This window comes from Fibroporia radiculosa (genome assembly GCF_000313525.1).
Source record: "Fibroporia radiculosa TFFH 294 genomic supercontigs, scaffold1340, whole genome shotgun sequence".
NCBI lineage: Eukaryota > Fungi > Basidiomycota > Agaricomycetes > Polyporales > Fibroporiaceae > Fibroporia > Fibroporia radiculosa.
Window position 1 is genome coordinate 138 of NW_012133286.1, and position 14,553 is coordinate 14,690.

General features: G+C 50.2%; 6 protein-coding genes across 6 annotated transcripts; 2 read left to right on the plus strand and 4 right to left on the minus strand.

Annotated features, from left to right (window-relative positions):
- Positions 1 to 330: 330 nt before the first annotated feature.
- On the minus strand, positions 331 to 1,440 carry FIBRA_02583 (uncharacterized protein; the record flags this gene model as incomplete). Its single annotated transcript, XM_012324442.1, has 7 exons — positions 331 to 488; positions 546 to 561; positions 626 to 634; positions 695 to 1,099; positions 1,159 to 1,258; positions 1,318 to 1,336; positions 1,392 to 1,440. The coding sequence occupies 7 exons, from the start codon at positions 1,438 to 1,440 to the stop codon at positions 331 to 333; spliced, it is 756 nt and encodes a 251-aa protein (XP_012179832.1).
- A 77-nt stretch (positions 1,441 to 1,517) lies between these two features.
- FIBRA_02584 (uncharacterized protein) lies at positions 1,518 to 7,230 on the minus strand (the record flags this gene model as incomplete). The annotated part of the gene is made up of 10 exons (XM_012324443.1): positions 1,518 to 1,615; positions 2,001 to 2,060; positions 2,119 to 2,372; positions 2,423 to 2,531; positions 2,588 to 2,865; positions 2,921 to 4,036; positions 4,097 to 4,668; positions 4,720 to 5,125; positions 5,194 to 6,364; positions 6,420 to 7,230. The coding sequence occupies 10 exons, from the start codon at positions 7,228 to 7,230 to the stop codon at positions 1,518 to 1,520; spliced, it is 4,875 nt and encodes a 1,624-aa protein (XP_012179833.1).
- Positions 7,231 to 7,357: 127 nt separating this feature from the next.
- FIBRA_02585 (uncharacterized protein) lies at positions 7,358 to 8,405 on the minus strand (the record flags this gene model as incomplete). The annotated part of the gene is made up of 7 exons (XM_012324444.1): positions 7,358 to 7,374; positions 7,443 to 7,590; positions 7,646 to 7,678; positions 7,735 to 7,782; positions 7,833 to 7,905; positions 8,213 to 8,254; positions 8,308 to 8,405. 7 exons carry the CDS (start codon positions 8,403 to 8,405, stop codon positions 7,358 to 7,360), a joined length of 459 nt encoding a protein of 152 aa, XP_012179834.1.
- Positions 8,406 to 8,905: 500 nt separating this feature from the next.
- Positions 8,906 to 9,742, plus strand: FIBRA_02586 (uncharacterized protein; the record flags this gene model as incomplete). Its single annotated transcript, XM_012324445.1, has 4 exons — positions 8,906 to 9,049; positions 9,111 to 9,257; positions 9,319 to 9,582; positions 9,638 to 9,742. The coding sequence occupies 4 exons, from the start codon at positions 8,906 to 8,908 to the stop codon at positions 9,740 to 9,742; spliced, it is 660 nt and encodes a 219-aa protein (XP_012179835.1).
- A 969-nt stretch (positions 9,743 to 10,711) lies between these two features.
- On the plus strand, positions 10,712 to 11,418 carry FIBRA_02587 (uncharacterized protein; the record flags this gene model as incomplete). Its single annotated transcript, XM_012324446.1, has 6 exons — positions 10,712 to 10,924; positions 10,979 to 11,022; positions 11,081 to 11,128; positions 11,192 to 11,219; positions 11,270 to 11,339; positions 11,393 to 11,418. 6 exons carry the CDS (start codon positions 10,712 to 10,714, stop codon positions 11,416 to 11,418), a joined length of 429 nt encoding a protein of 142 aa, XP_012179836.1.
- A 271-nt stretch (positions 11,419 to 11,689) lies between these two features.
- On the minus strand, positions 11,690 to 14,503 carry FIBRA_02588 (uncharacterized protein; the record flags this gene model as incomplete). Its single annotated transcript, XM_012324447.1, has 18 exons — positions 11,690 to 11,715; positions 11,780 to 11,792; positions 11,846 to 12,003; positions 12,068 to 12,177; positions 12,230 to 12,279; positions 12,329 to 12,438; positions 12,487 to 12,564; positions 12,626 to 12,784; positions 12,838 to 12,865; positions 12,916 to 12,941; positions 12,998 to 13,147; positions 13,208 to 13,303; positions 13,356 to 13,458; positions 13,520 to 13,734; positions 13,788 to 13,856; positions 13,913 to 14,087; positions 14,140 to 14,195; positions 14,251 to 14,503. The coding sequence occupies 18 exons, from the start codon at positions 14,501 to 14,503 to the stop codon at positions 11,690 to 11,692; spliced, it is 1,875 nt and encodes a 624-aa protein (XP_012179837.1).
- Positions 14,504 to 14,553: the final 50 nt, after the last annotated feature.

The following is a 14,553-nucleotide window of genomic DNA, read 5'->3' on the forward strand; positions in this document are numbered from 1 at the left end:
CATGCCTCCAGTTACGAAACAACATTTTTCACCTCACTGTTAGTGGATAAAACTTCAAACGCGAAGTTATCTCAAACGACGAATTCCTTCCAGGGTCACCATGATGTTATTGGTACAAAAGATACGGTGATGCGCAATTTCACAACCCGATCCAAATTGTGAACTACTCCTGCCCTTCCTTTACTTCACCACTTCTCGTGTGCCGGACGCACTGCAGTGGTCGAAAAATCAGATTGACCGGGCTAGAGACTAGCAGATTGGCTTACAATCGAGCTCCCAGGTCCAGGCAGACTGGTCCTGGTCGACGAGGTAGAGGTAGGACTGTGGGATTTAATCAGAGTTAGCGCCGTCGGTATGAAATCCGAAGTAGCCCGAGCCACTCGCCTTAGCGATGCTGTCAGGGTCCAGGCGGATGTTGGAGTTCTCCTTCCATTCCTTGCTGGCGTCAGAACCAGTGCGACGCGAAAGCGACAAATCCGTCAGGATGCCTGTAGTTAAACGATGACGTTCGTCAGGGGCTCTAAGCAGTTTAAGAGGAAACAAACCTCCGTCAATGATAGCCTGAGGTCGCGCTCAAAGTCAGCGGTCGTCGATCAGGAGCCAGAAACAGGAGCAAGATACTCACATGGGCCACCTATACAAACCATCGCGGCATCAGAACACGAAAAACCTAGAGAGACGTGGCTGTACGTACGTGAATATTCTGCTTCCCAAACTCCTTGTTCAGACTCTGGCTGAGCGCGCGCAACGCAAACTTGCCTGCTGCGAACGCGCTGGTCGTGACGTTGCCCCTTAAGCTGGCCGTCGCGCCAGTGAACAGGAGCGTGCCGCGCTTCCCTCGCGCGTCCACAGTGTTCTCCTTGAACGCGAGGAGCACCTGGCGTGAGAACGCGAACGAGGCGGTGATATTGGTATCGATGACTGTCTGCAAGTCCTGTTCGGTTACGTCGAGGAAACCCTTCCAGACACCCGCGCCGGCATTCCAGACACCAACGCGCAGCTCGGATTTACCTCCCGTCAGCCAGGGGTGCTGCCGGATCGTGTCGAAGACGGCGGAGACGGCGCTGTAGGAGTAGACTGAGACGGGGAAAGCGGCGGCCTGGCAGCCGGGACGGGATTCACTGTATATCCTGTAGTTGAATAGAACTGAGCGCGTACCTCTCCTCCGTTTTTGTTAATATCATCAGCAAGGTTCTTCAAATGGTCTGCATTCCGGGCCACGAGTGCGACGCGATACCCAGTCTTTGCGAAAAGACGACTAAGATGTCAATTTGAATGAATCTAGCATTACCCAAAGATAACAACTCAAGAACGCACGCTGTAGAGGCACCCGTTCCTGGAGCACGGGAGGTCGATCAGGAAGCTTAGAGCCGAAGAAATTGAGTACGAACCCGTTCCGTTCCCGATACCGGCGACGACGATGAGGGGTCGAGCGGACATGATAATCGTGCGGTTGCTTATTTTGTTTGGCCTGATTCTGAGGGTGGAATGGAGGCTCTGAGGGTGGAAAGATGTGCTTATAACAGGGCGGATAGGAGGGGAGAACTGTCGTCATCCTGCTTCGGTATAGAGAAGGGATTCGTCAGCCCGAGACTCTCGTCGAACCCAAATTCTTCTGCCCGCGATCAGTCAGCAAGCAACCATATTCGACGGGATGGCGACACAGTGGTTCTCAGTAAGTCGACAAAAATAATCGAAATCAAAAGCATCGTGACTGAGGTTCAAGTAGTCGCTGATGCTGCCCAACAGTGCCATATTTGAGGCCATCTCGAACAGGTCGTACATCAATCGTCTACGAATGTGGTAAAGTACAAATGCCAGAGACAGGAGCTAGGAATGCTAATATCAATGTCCAAATCCGCAATCGGTGATGTACACAGCCAATGCAAATGCTACAGCACTCATCGTCAGCTGAGCATGTCCCAATTATCAGTCCGAGAAATCGGAATCTACTTGCCTCAAACTTAGGTGCGCTCTAATATAGTACTATCACAACACACTCGGCAATTGCTCGATATCATGAGGAATCTTGCTGTCATCGAGCGGACGAGACCATTTGTCTTTCCATTCAACGAAGCGTTAGCTGAATCAGCAATCCCCGGTACATCGGAAACCCACCTGGGCAAGCCAGAAAGTATTCGTCCATCGCGGCAACGAACCTCTCCTGGTACTCATGCGGGGGAACCACGGTCACCTCTTTGCCTGAGTTCAGACCCTGTTTCGCCTTATACTCTAGCGTTTTGGCGAACGTGTAGCTTCCTAAAACGAGTCTGAGTGAAGAGAATCCACTAGCCGAGCCAGTATATCCACCTATCGTATCGACCAGTCCGCATACAATCTGCTTAGTTTCATCGTTGATGCCTAACAGCAGCCTAAACAAGACATGAGTTGGCCGGCGGTAGCACCTTAAGACGCCACTCACGAGTAATCCATGATATTACTCCGGGCGAGAAAGTCGCAATCGCCTTTGATGGCCTCTTGTAAGACGACTTTTGAATATGGGCGCACGAGAGTCAGCGCTCTGTGTTGACCTGTAGCACAATCTCGCACTGAGTTACTCCAAATGACAACAGTGAGCGATCATCACCTTCAATCCACTCTCCATCGAAGAAAGTTTTTGACGACGAGTCTGGGGCTTTAACTTTTCGGCCTTGTATACCCTTCAGATCGAATGTCTTGCTGATCTTCTGGCCATAGAACAGATTTTCCATGACCAGCAGGTCCGCCTTTGCTTGCGTTGTCCCATTTTCCAGGTTGCGGATCTCCACCGTGTAGAACCCCACCAACTTCGCAAGAGCAGATGGTTTGGTCGATGTGGCGTCCATGTGTCGGAAATATGAGGGCGCAAGTTCGAGAAGCACCTGGCTACATGCGCAACATTCAGGGGCAAACATCACATCCTCCAGAACAAGCCACTTACAGATCGGCGACGTTCCATGCGTTCACAAGCGTCTTGATGATGAACTGGTCGTCTGCAGTTTTCCAGAAATTTGATCTGCTCTTCCCGCCATCCGCCACCCAGTTCTCGCTTCTGGTCAGGCTCTTGAGAAAGACATCCTCTATGCCACATCTCCGCCGAAGCGCATCAAACTGTTTTGCAAAGTACACAGTGCAGCTGAACTTCAGCCGCTTACCGACCGTCCAGTCGTACTTGATATGCGGCCGGTCGTTGATCGCGGTGAAGTCGGCTGACAGCAAGCCATGGTGTGAATTCCCTGATGCAGCAGGTTGCGCCCCACCCGGCTTGAGGAGATACCGCATCGCACTCGCGAGCGAGCCCGCGATGGAATACCCATTGATAGAAGGGGGATCTGTGGGCATCTCTGCCGCATCAAGCGAATGTATGTTCGCAAGACTCGCATTTGAAGTTGAAGGCTCCTTCGCTGGCAGTGGGGGTGGTTCAACATCGCGGCTCTCTCCAGACACGCTACTAGTGTCCGCTCCCATGGTAGCTTCACTGTCGGTAGATATCACGGACGCCGTCTTCCCCCGGCGGATGTAAGTCTCTACGAAACCAGACGAACTGGGGCTGCTCGCCCCCGAGCTCTTCGTCGAGTTCGAATGTGCTTCCAGCTCGTGCAAGATCTTATCGACGGACTCTGGTGCCCCACACATGCACGCATCTGCCGCCTGCATGGACAGCTCGACCGCGGGCTTCGCTCGCGCGGAGGGCGGAACTGGATGGGGTTTCGTGCTAGAGCTGGTCATGTTGAACCTGGAGCCCCCCGGGGCGCCCTGGAGGTCGATGCTAGCCCTGTGGCGCAAGACCTCCCGCAGAGCCGTTAAGGACGAGGGATCACGAGGATGCTCCTTGCGACTGATTACCGCGGAGAACGTCTCCGGCTCCTGCCATACAATGCCATCCAGGTCGGGATCAGGCTGTGATGTAGCCCCTGGAAGCAGTTTTCTGAAGGAGGATCCAGCACTGAAGAACGAAGGGCGAAGGGCGGGCGGAGTGGATGGTGGAGCTGGCGGAGTGGGTTGTCGAGGCTTGGCAGTAGACATATTGCCCAATTCGCGATGGTAATCCACGGAGCTAAGCCGGGCGGAGACGAGAGTCAGATACGTTTCCTTTCTGGAGCATGTAATTGCGCACCTCAGTGTAAACGCTATGATGCTCCCCCAGTCGTCTTCTCGAACGATTACGTTGCTGCCCGGGACAGCATGACAGCCACTCCTCCACCATTCGGGCTCGGAGATATTAGGCAAGCAATTTGCGCTCGAACGCGGGGGCAGCTGTGAGGAATGCTTTGCCTCCCATGCGGACAGTCGCCTTGATGCACCACGGGCGGCTGTGTAAAACGAGCAGCGAATGTTATTAAGCGACGTTGTTGGCGTTCTCGACAGCTCCACATATAGTGCTTGTTCCTCCCGCTGAAAGGTATGCCTAAGGCCAGCGAGCAAGTCTATGGAACGCGTCTCATGCGAAGAGAATGTGCCAATAGTGGATATCACAGAATCTGGCGAACACCCCCGATCTGCATGGACGGTTCCACTCGCGGAAATAGATGCCGACGATATCGAGGACGAGGACGGCAATCGCTTAGTAGAGGGTCTTGGAGTCGTCAATTCGGCTTCGGCGAAGTCATCATAGGCATCATCATCCGAGGGTAAACGAGGGAGAGCCTTGGTAGGGTGATCATGCGTATCGGCAACAAGCCACTCCTCCTTGAAGACATATAAAGCGCAGGCTTACTGGCCGATAACATTAAGACTCACAACTTTGTCCATGTGTTCAGAAAGTCCTTGCCACCACGACATAATTTCCCGTCTCAAAATACGTCGGCCGTCCTCGTCCTCGTTCTGTCGTCCAGCATGAATGACCATTGCGGGGTCGGAGACGTCGTGTTTCCCATTCTCTGAATTCGACACTTTCCGTCGCATGATCTTCAATCTAGGCAGATACAGCTCAAAAACATCCTCTACCACGGATAGAGAAAACGTGACTATGCGCGACTTGTATGCAAACTTGCGGTGAATGTTAAATCGTGTGCGAGGCAGTGGACTATCCTCCGCAGTCCATGGTCGAGGAGGAGGCGTGGTGTGTTCGCAGAGCGTTGGGGAAAGGATACAAATGGCAGGCGAATATATGAGCAGCTCTAGGTACTTTCCGAACGAGATCAAACTGGCTCAAGAATTGTAGATAAGTCAACTACGGTTGAGATGCGAAAACACTAGGTGGAGGAGACTCACAATGTACCATCAAGCATTGGTTCTTTGCACGAGCTTCGGCCACAGACAGAGCAGGCCTCCCACATTGTAATCATATCTCTGTCCACGGAGCCATCCTCTAAGGAGCTGGGCGAAGTGATAGTCGCAACAATACGGATGCCACCATGCATCCATCGTAAGTCGTGATCAGCACGCTTGAAGTGACAGCCGAGCTTGTCGCAAGGCTCTTCCCCAGTCGAACACAAGCTGCTGATGATCTCCCCAAGCGCCTCGTCTACCTCACCATGGCCCCGACGATAATACCGATATGTCACCCATTTCTTGCGATTCCCACAAGACGGGAGCGCAAATATCGACGAGCCCGGGCCAAATTGCGCAGACGGCGAAGACGCTATGAGTGGAAGTGGTATGTGTGTAGAGAACAGCACAGATATCCCTTGGTGCCTAACGAACCCAGGCAAGCCCGTCATCGCCCTGCCCAAGTTCTTCTTCCCCTCCCAGCCCAACACACTCATGAGCTCTGCTTTCTCGTCGCCCGCCAACCGACGACCGGGGTCCTGGTTCTCCTTCTCAACGAGTCCCACAAGCACGCTCGGCAGCGGCAGCATCACCTCGGGCGTGGTCGACAGCAAATCTCTCCACTCCTCGATACGTCTGAGCGCAGCGAGGAATGGCCGGTCCTTTGAGACGCCCTCCGAGTGGTCATCGACCCTCCGAGTGGAGACGGGCGACCTGAACGAGAATCGCCGCGGCCACTCGCGCGTACCATCTATTGAGCACGATGGTGCGGGAGGCTGCAGGGTACGCGTGAGAGGGAGGTCCAGAGAGCCACGACGCAGAGACGGACCGGCATTTACTGCACGGTGAAGGAGACTCTCTGTCTTCTTTGAGAAATACGACCATATTCCGCCAGCCATAGAGCCATCTCGCTGCGGTCTCCGGGAGTCTTCCGGTGGTGGGGGATGCTCCGGCATCGTTGCGGCCGTCGAAAGCGAAGGTCTGGGGAAATGCAGTTGTACATGTGAATTCAATAATAGCTGTTGCTCAAGAAGTAGAGATAAATATGCGTATAGCGACACTCGGAGGACTCGGCACAATGCTGCATGTTGCAAAGCAGAAGCAGCACCCTTGATACGAAACGTACCGCCGACAATTTGCACAGAGTCCTTCCCAAAGTTATCAAAAAGGCGCACTGGCATGCGCCCGCGTCAGCAGCAGCAGCACTCTTCCAGTAGTACTATGCCTACCATCCCATTCGTTAAGACCGCATAGCACCGTGCCTACAGAGCCACCTCTTCCGTCAACATCGGTATCCGAAGGGATGTCAAAGACTCTAGGAATGAAGGCGCAGTTTATACCAGCTGTACCGTAATCAACCTCTTCGGAAACAAGGGCTCCGGTCGAGTTATAGCCATCAGCAATAAGCAGCAAATGCTTTGCGGAAGGTTTTGGAATCAACTGTGCAGAATTCGACTGGACAAGCTCGCGAAGCTGAGCGAGAGCCGTAGGGAGTGTGTGCTGAAGAGAATGAGAAGAATCCTGAGACTCGGAATACTTGGATTTAGTGTCTAGTTCAGTGTCGGCGATATACTCTGTGCGTCTGCCTTGCTTATTCTTTGTCTTCTCCTCATCCTGGTTCATTGCTCGTTCAGGCGACTGACGAACACTATTCTCATTCGGGTTTCTTCTTCGAATGGTTCGCGCACGTCTGAAGCCCGTCAGCCAACCTCCCGTCGAGATACATTCACCTAATTCCTGTAGCGCCCTCTTCAGGACATCAGCGAAAGTCTCCCGCTGAGATGTGATCCCTTCTTCCTCGAGGATGCACAGCACAAGTCGACGGAGGTGCGAGCGCGACTCGACAGTTAACGTTCCGCGATACGGAAGAGCCGGCAGTGGTTTATCGCCATGATGAGACATAGGTTCGACCAGAATGCATGCAAGATCGTTGTTAGCTCGGTACGCCACCAGAGCAGAACGACCAGAGTGATAGTGGAGGTAAAAGAATGAGTTGCACTCGGTCGCGCGGGTCTGCACCTGCACTCCACCAAAACTCATGGCGCGACCTATATTTGAACGAACCTTGATTTGAAAATATAACACGCTGAAGATACTAAGTACAGGACGCATGTAGATAAGCATTATAGCCAGCGGCTAACATCGGCGTATATTCTACATTAGTAAGTTACATCTCCCCACATTCTGCGTCATAGAAGGCGTCATACAAGTCAGCGACGTTTATTTTGACTTGAGACATGAGATGCACTCACCAACTATTTTTACTGCGAGCTTGGGCCTATTATTCGGACCAGTAGGCACATTCTCGATCTTCCGTAGGGTGAGCATGCCATCGATAACTTTTCCAAATACGACGTGCTTGCCGTCGAGAAAGTCGCATTTTGCCGTCGTAATGAAAAACTGAGAGGCAAACGTATGATAGACTCAGCAGAGACACAAATCAACGAGTACCCACTTGGCAGCCATTCGTGTTCGGTCCCGAGTTCGCCTACATCAGCAGAGCAATCGTGAACAGGAGGCAACACGTAGATTAACTGCTCTCACCATTGAAAGCAAACCTGGTCCAACGTGCTTTTCTTGAAAATTCTCGTCCTACTGGCCTTGTGAGTTTGGGAGGGGGGGGGACAGAAAGCTTTACATACCGGGAATTTATCGCCATAGATTGAAAACGACCCAGTACCATCGCCCTTCAAGAAATCTCCACCTGAGGCCGAGCTTAGACAAGTTCAGCCCTTTCATAAACATAAACAGTGTCTCACCTTGACACATAAAATTGGGTACTCTGAAAGATTTTCACCAATGAACTTCGTTGTATATTATCGACTACAAATCACTCACACTCTATGAAATCATACAAGTTAAATGGCATGAGCTGAACATTTTGAACTTGGGCTAGATCTCCTTACCTGTGGAAAGTTGCTCCTTTGTATCCCTGCGGCCGTGCGTTGACTCTGAAGGCCAAATGAGTCTCGTGCGTTATACATGCGTCCTGGAGACAAACCTCCCAGGAATATTTATTCACCTGTACTCTCCTGTGCAGAGCTGTCTAAAATTCTCAGCCGTCCTATGATTCCGGTCAGTCAAACAAATTAGCCATGTTTCGAGCTCATAGCTCACTTTGGAACTATATCGCTGAAGAGCTCCATTTTCAAGCGTCCGGCTGGTGTCTCTCCGATGTTGACATCCATGAATACGATTGGACGTGTGTTCGACATGGTTTGCTGTGGCTGTGAAGCTCAGGCTTTTGGGGGCAATGAATAGTACTTGAACTAAGTTGAAGGCAGATAGTCACTGGTAACTTATTGGTAACTCGGTTATTATTAAGTGCGGATATTGGCTATTTACGGGAAAGCCGTTTTCAATTGTGCGCTCAACCGTTCAATTCGATTGTTTCTGTCTTTCAATTTGTTTCCTCTCCTGCCCTCGCTGCAACGTACGCACTGATTGTGTTCAGGATTGAAGCGAACTCGCATTTGGAGGCTGGTGAATTAGCACGATCAATTTGAAGCCCTACATTAGCCTCTGGACAATTCGAAGATGATCCCGGACCCCTCGGCGCCGCCGGGACAGCGGACGTAACCCAGGTCAACGCAAGCCACCCCGGTCTGATGCGTACGTGCTGATACTAAGGTCTTCGATATCCGGGAACCCGCATATATTCCAATCCTTGTTCCGCGGCCTCTGTCTTGTCTCTCCAGAAGCTCGTCCTGAAAGCATGTCTGACCCCGTCGCTGCGAAGTCTACTTTTCTATGCATGTACATGTCTAGCCACCCAGACACGCTCGTCGCCTATGTCAAACATTTTGGAAGTGTGCGAGAGGATGTGTCGAGCGCACAGATGACATCCATTGACACTAAGGTCTGTCCAATTGCACGGAGAGTAGAAGCATCGCCAACAGAGGCCCGTTTGGAATTTGCAGGGCATGACATTGTCCTATCAAACTACAGGCAAGCCCAGCGACAAGAAGCAGGTCTACGTAGAGTTCGATCCACCCCTCACGGGGTATGAAGAAGTCAAGCCGCGGTTGATCACCATGAAGTTGGATGCTGAGGAGGCGTTAGGCATGGTGCGTATCGCTTTCTACTTTGCAAGTCAGACATTTAAGTATGTTCACCGGGATACACCAGGTTCGTGCGCCTCAAGTCACCGAATTCCGCTTTCCTACCTTTGCGCTCGTCACCGTCGCGGCCATGACTTTCCTCGTCTACGTCACTATGTCACCTTCAGCTCCAGACCCTTCAGGATTATTTCAGATTGGATATCTTGTGCGAACGAATGTACCGTCATGGGCAGTAACGGCATCCTGGGGAATGGTGGTCGTAATGCACGGTTCCGAAGCCTTGTATTCTCTTGCCCTCTGCAAGAAACACCGAACACCACTTGTTACCGGAGTGCGTGAGATCATTTATACAGGTGCTTCTCGTCAGCTCTGATGATTGTTTACAGATGCTCTACACGCTGGGCACCGCCCTTTTGGGTCTGCCTATTCTCTCTGAATTGCGTCGGCAAGCACAAACTGCCCGGATTGAGAGCGTCATGAAAGGGAAATGATCGTTCTTGTCTGATGATATGTATAAGCTGCACCAATTGTCCCATCTTGTGTCCATTTCACAGCCTGTATGGAATGCTATGACCTCGTAACGGAATGATGCTTATCAGCTCTGAGCTTTCGTTTCGCTACAGATCAAGGTGCCAATTAGCACATCCTTCAGATTTTGGTCAAAATTTTCAAGCCTTAACAAAAAAAAATGAGACGAAAAGGCGATCACACATTACGACGCTTCTGAACCCGTGGTTACTTCAAGCGACACAGCGGTCCAGAGCTATTTTCAAGGTTTAAATGGTTTGGGCCGCGGTAATGGATACTATTGCTCATAGGCGTCCTCTTTCCCGGACAGCATAGTAGAGTTAAGAGTCCACGAGTTACGATATTCAAAATTGCGCGAGATGTCAGCCGACAGTGTGAACTTCCAACCGTATCTCCTGCGACTGACTGAATCTGCAATTTCAAAACAGAATGTCGCGTCAAGCTGATCAGAAGGTATTCACATAAGTTCAGAAGGGTCTCCATTTCTGTAAATTCCCCATGTATCTCTCTGCGAGGGAATATTAGTGCTATTCAATTGACAAGTATGGATTACAGCTTGTTCAACGGCTCCCTAGCAATGAGCATACATTCCTCGGGCCCAAGGGTAAGTTGCGCGCACTTTTCTAGTCAAAACCAGTCGTGGCATAAGCGGAAAACCACCCAGTAGCAGCGACAAGTCAGGCAACAAATCAAGCTTCAATTTCAAGCGCTAGTCTGAACCACGTCAATGAGTGAGCACAACGTGCTGGAATGTGTCGGTATCTACAGGAATTCGAACGTTGTCGTCCAGAAAGCAGAATAACTGCGGATACTTATAATCTCAAAGACGCCGGTGTCCATTGACAAATAAGGACAAATTTAATACGCTGTGCAGGATCTCGTGTGATGAATTCAGAACCACCATTGCCCCTGCCCTTGCATTTCGCCTGCCAATGTCTTATTTCCTGCCGCATTTGCCTTCTGGATGGCATGTTGATGAAGCGATCAAGTCTGAAGAAGATCGCGTCGTGGTTCTCCGATTCGGCCACGATTGGGACAGCCAATGCATGACCATGGACGAGACTCTCTACTCCGTCGCCGAGAAGGTACAGAATTTTGCGGTTATATACCTTGTGGACATCACGGAGGTGCCAGACTTTAATAAGGTGTGTTTTTTATTTCCTGACACTGAAATCAAACCAACTCAACATGTATTGCAGATGTACGAGTTATACGATCCTTGTACCGTCATGTTCTTCTACCGGTAAGGTCTATTGTATCGGTCCTACATTCATCCAGAGTCTGATGTATTTGTATGCCAGCAACAAGCACATCATGATTGATCTTGGGACTGGTAACAATAATAAGATGTATGCAGCCCTTTCGTTCTCATTTCGAAGATCGCTGACATGTTCTACTCTTGCCGACTGTAGAAATTGGGCAATGGATAATAAACAAGAAGTCAGTATTTTCCTGATTATAATACGATCGAAACTGACCATTTATAACAGCTAATTGACATTGTTGAGACAGTATACCGTGGTGCGTCTAAAGGTCGCGGTCTTGTCGTGTCGCCTAAAGGTACGCCATGTATTGCAATCATTAAAATATCACTAATTCTGCTGTCTGTTCAGATTATTCTACTCGTTACAGATATTAGCCGCATTCTCCGTTTGTCGAATTCCTCTTCTCACTGTACGGCCCACCGAGCTACCATTGCTGGTTGTATCAATATTCGAGCAATAGACGAATCTTCATATATCATAGTCCAAGAAATTTTCGTAATGCCATATAGTGTGATTCTCAATTTCTCTGGAAGCACTCACTGTTTAGTAGTTCAGTGCGCAATATTTATGTCCTTCGAGTGGGATACACGTGTGTGCATTAACAGGTGTATTCATATTCTCTATACTTTTCATCTGTAAACTAGGCTACTGGCTGAGGTATTGTCGACCGGCTATGTACGCGATTGGCAAACTTCAGCAGCGCGACGATCGAGGTGGGGGTCATACCCTCCATACGTTTGGCGGCACCCTAGCCTGGAATTCAATGGACGAGTCAAGTGGTATGGAAAACGGTTTGCTTACAATGCTCGCAGGTCTGACATGGAAAAGCCGCTCTTTAACTTCCAAGCTCAGGCCCTCTATATTCTCGTAGTCAAGTTGCGGGTCGAGGATAAGCGCTTCGTCATCCATGAAGACGCGGAGGTCGGCCTCCTGGCGGCGAAGATGTGTTCGGTAAACGGCTGTAAAGGACAATAAGCTGAGCACAGTACTCGTCTGGATTGCGGTGACGCAGCGAGCACAAACCATCGATTTCGATCCGCGACAGAATCAAGGGATCAATGCCTTGCAACTCAGGGACCGCAAGGAGGAGCTCGCTGATAGTGACATTACGATGGCGTAACATGTCGTAAGCACTACGTCTAGAATTCAGCTCGAATATGTACACATGCTTTACAAATATCTCACCTTCTCATATTCCCGTCGCTCTTGACATCAAAACCAAGAAGTTGCCAGCCCTAAAAAGTTCAGCACAAACGATAGTATTGTCATGAGCCATATACGTACATGTGGACTCAAGACACGGGTCTGCATGAGTTCTGTGATACGTGCCAGCTCGCCCCGTGTCGACATGAAATGTAACCACCGCTCGTTGGAAACGGCACCAGCCTCTCGTCCTGCGCCAACTCAGCTTCAGTAAGCGCTCATGTAACGCACATACTGACCTTTCTCCGTGAGACGTAGATCAGCATTATCACTCCTAATTGTCATCCTATATTCCGATCTCGAGGTGAACATGCGGTCTACAGGACGCAGTCACAAGTTGAGCCGTCAAATCTCGGGATATGTACTAAATACACTTACAAGGCTCCTCCGCTCCTTTCACTATCAAATCGTCCACCATCACGCCGATGAAGCCATCTGCTCGTGTCAAGACAAGCGGAGGGCGGTTCATAGCAGATAATCCTGCATTGATTCCTGCCAAGACACCCTGGGCGGCGGCTTCCTCATAGCCGGTAGTGCCTATCATAAATTGTGTGAGCACCTAGAGAAATAAGCGGCATGCATGAACAGACCATTGATCTGGCCCGCAAGAAATAGACCCTACGTTATGGTTGAATTTCAGAGTATCATCGAATGATATCAAATGTTACCTTGATCCGTTTGGTTTCCAGCGTTGCTAGGGAGAAACGACATAAAAATTGGAGGATGACCAGACCGCTGGCATCAACCTACATTTCAGCTCTCTAGGATCAACGTAATCGTACTCGACACCATAAGCAGGCTTGACTAGTTGGACATTCTCAAGTCCTGGAACGGTACGATACATTACCTCTTGTATGTCTTCTGGCATGCTGCACGAGAGTCCGTTTGGGTAAATGAGGTCTAAAAGAAGGCGCATATAATCTTCCCTTCGGGCTTATATATTGGATAAATGGAACTCACCAGAGTCATAACCTTCTGGTTCAAGCCAGATCAAATGGTTGTCCTTCTGTGGAAAACGAATGACCTTGGCTTCCAAAGATGGGCAGTACCTTGGACCTGCATCATCGCTTGTTAGATTTCATTCGACCAAGAAGATTATCGCACAAACCTTTCTTCGTTTCTTGAATGTGAACGCTACGATGCAGGTTATCTCTAATTATCTGATGTGTGGCAGGCGTCGTGAAGGTCTGCCAACAGACCACTTGGTTATCCTAGCACTGACATCAATCTTCGGCGCAATAAAAGCATGCAGCTGAGCGCAGAGTGGCTCACTTTATTGGCAACGGCCTTATTCATGAAACTGAACGGGACGGGAACTGCATCTCCTTCCTGTATCTCCATTCTGTCGAATGATATACTCTCCTTGTATAGTCTTGCCGGTGTACCCGTTTGCAATCGGCCAAGCTGGAATCCTGCGTCACGAAGCGAAGCAGAAAGACCAGTAGACGGCGCTTCATTCATCCGACCGGCAGGAAAGCGTTTCATGCCTGGTATGCCCATAAATGAAGTCGTACACATAGATATATGCCCAAATTATTACCGATATGAATCTCGCCAGACAGAAATGTTCCCGTGCAAATTACCACTTGAGAGCACGTTATAACATCGCCTGAGTCTAAGATGCGTGAGGTCCTCGTTCAATGTTTGTGACGAGAACATACACACCCAGCTTAAGACCGGCTACTCGACCCCATGCTGGATAGTTCATACCAAGCTCAGATGATTGGTCAACTACGAGGTCGAAAACACTTGCAGCACGAACATCCAGGTTAGCGTAGCTCGCCAAAGTCTCCTGCATATGCTTCTTATATAGCTTCCTGTCTATCTGCGCTCTGGGGCCCTGAGCGAAAGCATAAGGTAAATTTTCTGGGAGATCAGCACCTCTTACTTACCCATACCGCGGCCCCTTTGGAGCGATTGAGAATCTGGAATTGAATGCCGGCTTTATCTAGACGGTGTAAGCGTCTCAGTACCGTGATAGCCACAAGCACATTTAAAAATACCTGCAATTCGCGCGCAAACACCATCTAAGGCGTCGACCTCTCGCACAAGGGTCCCTTTTCCGACACCACCAAATGACGGATTGCAGGACAGTTCACCGACAGTGTCGAGTTTCTGCGTTAGCAGAAGCGTCCGTGCTCCTGCTCTCGCTGCTCCCGCCGCCGCTTCACATCCTGCATGACCTCCCCCAATAACGCATACTGAAAAAAAAAGGTCAGGGCACCAACAGCCGATATATGGAGGTTGACTCGCCATCGTAGACGTTCGGGTCACGACCCGAAACTAGCGATGCATAACTACGGGAA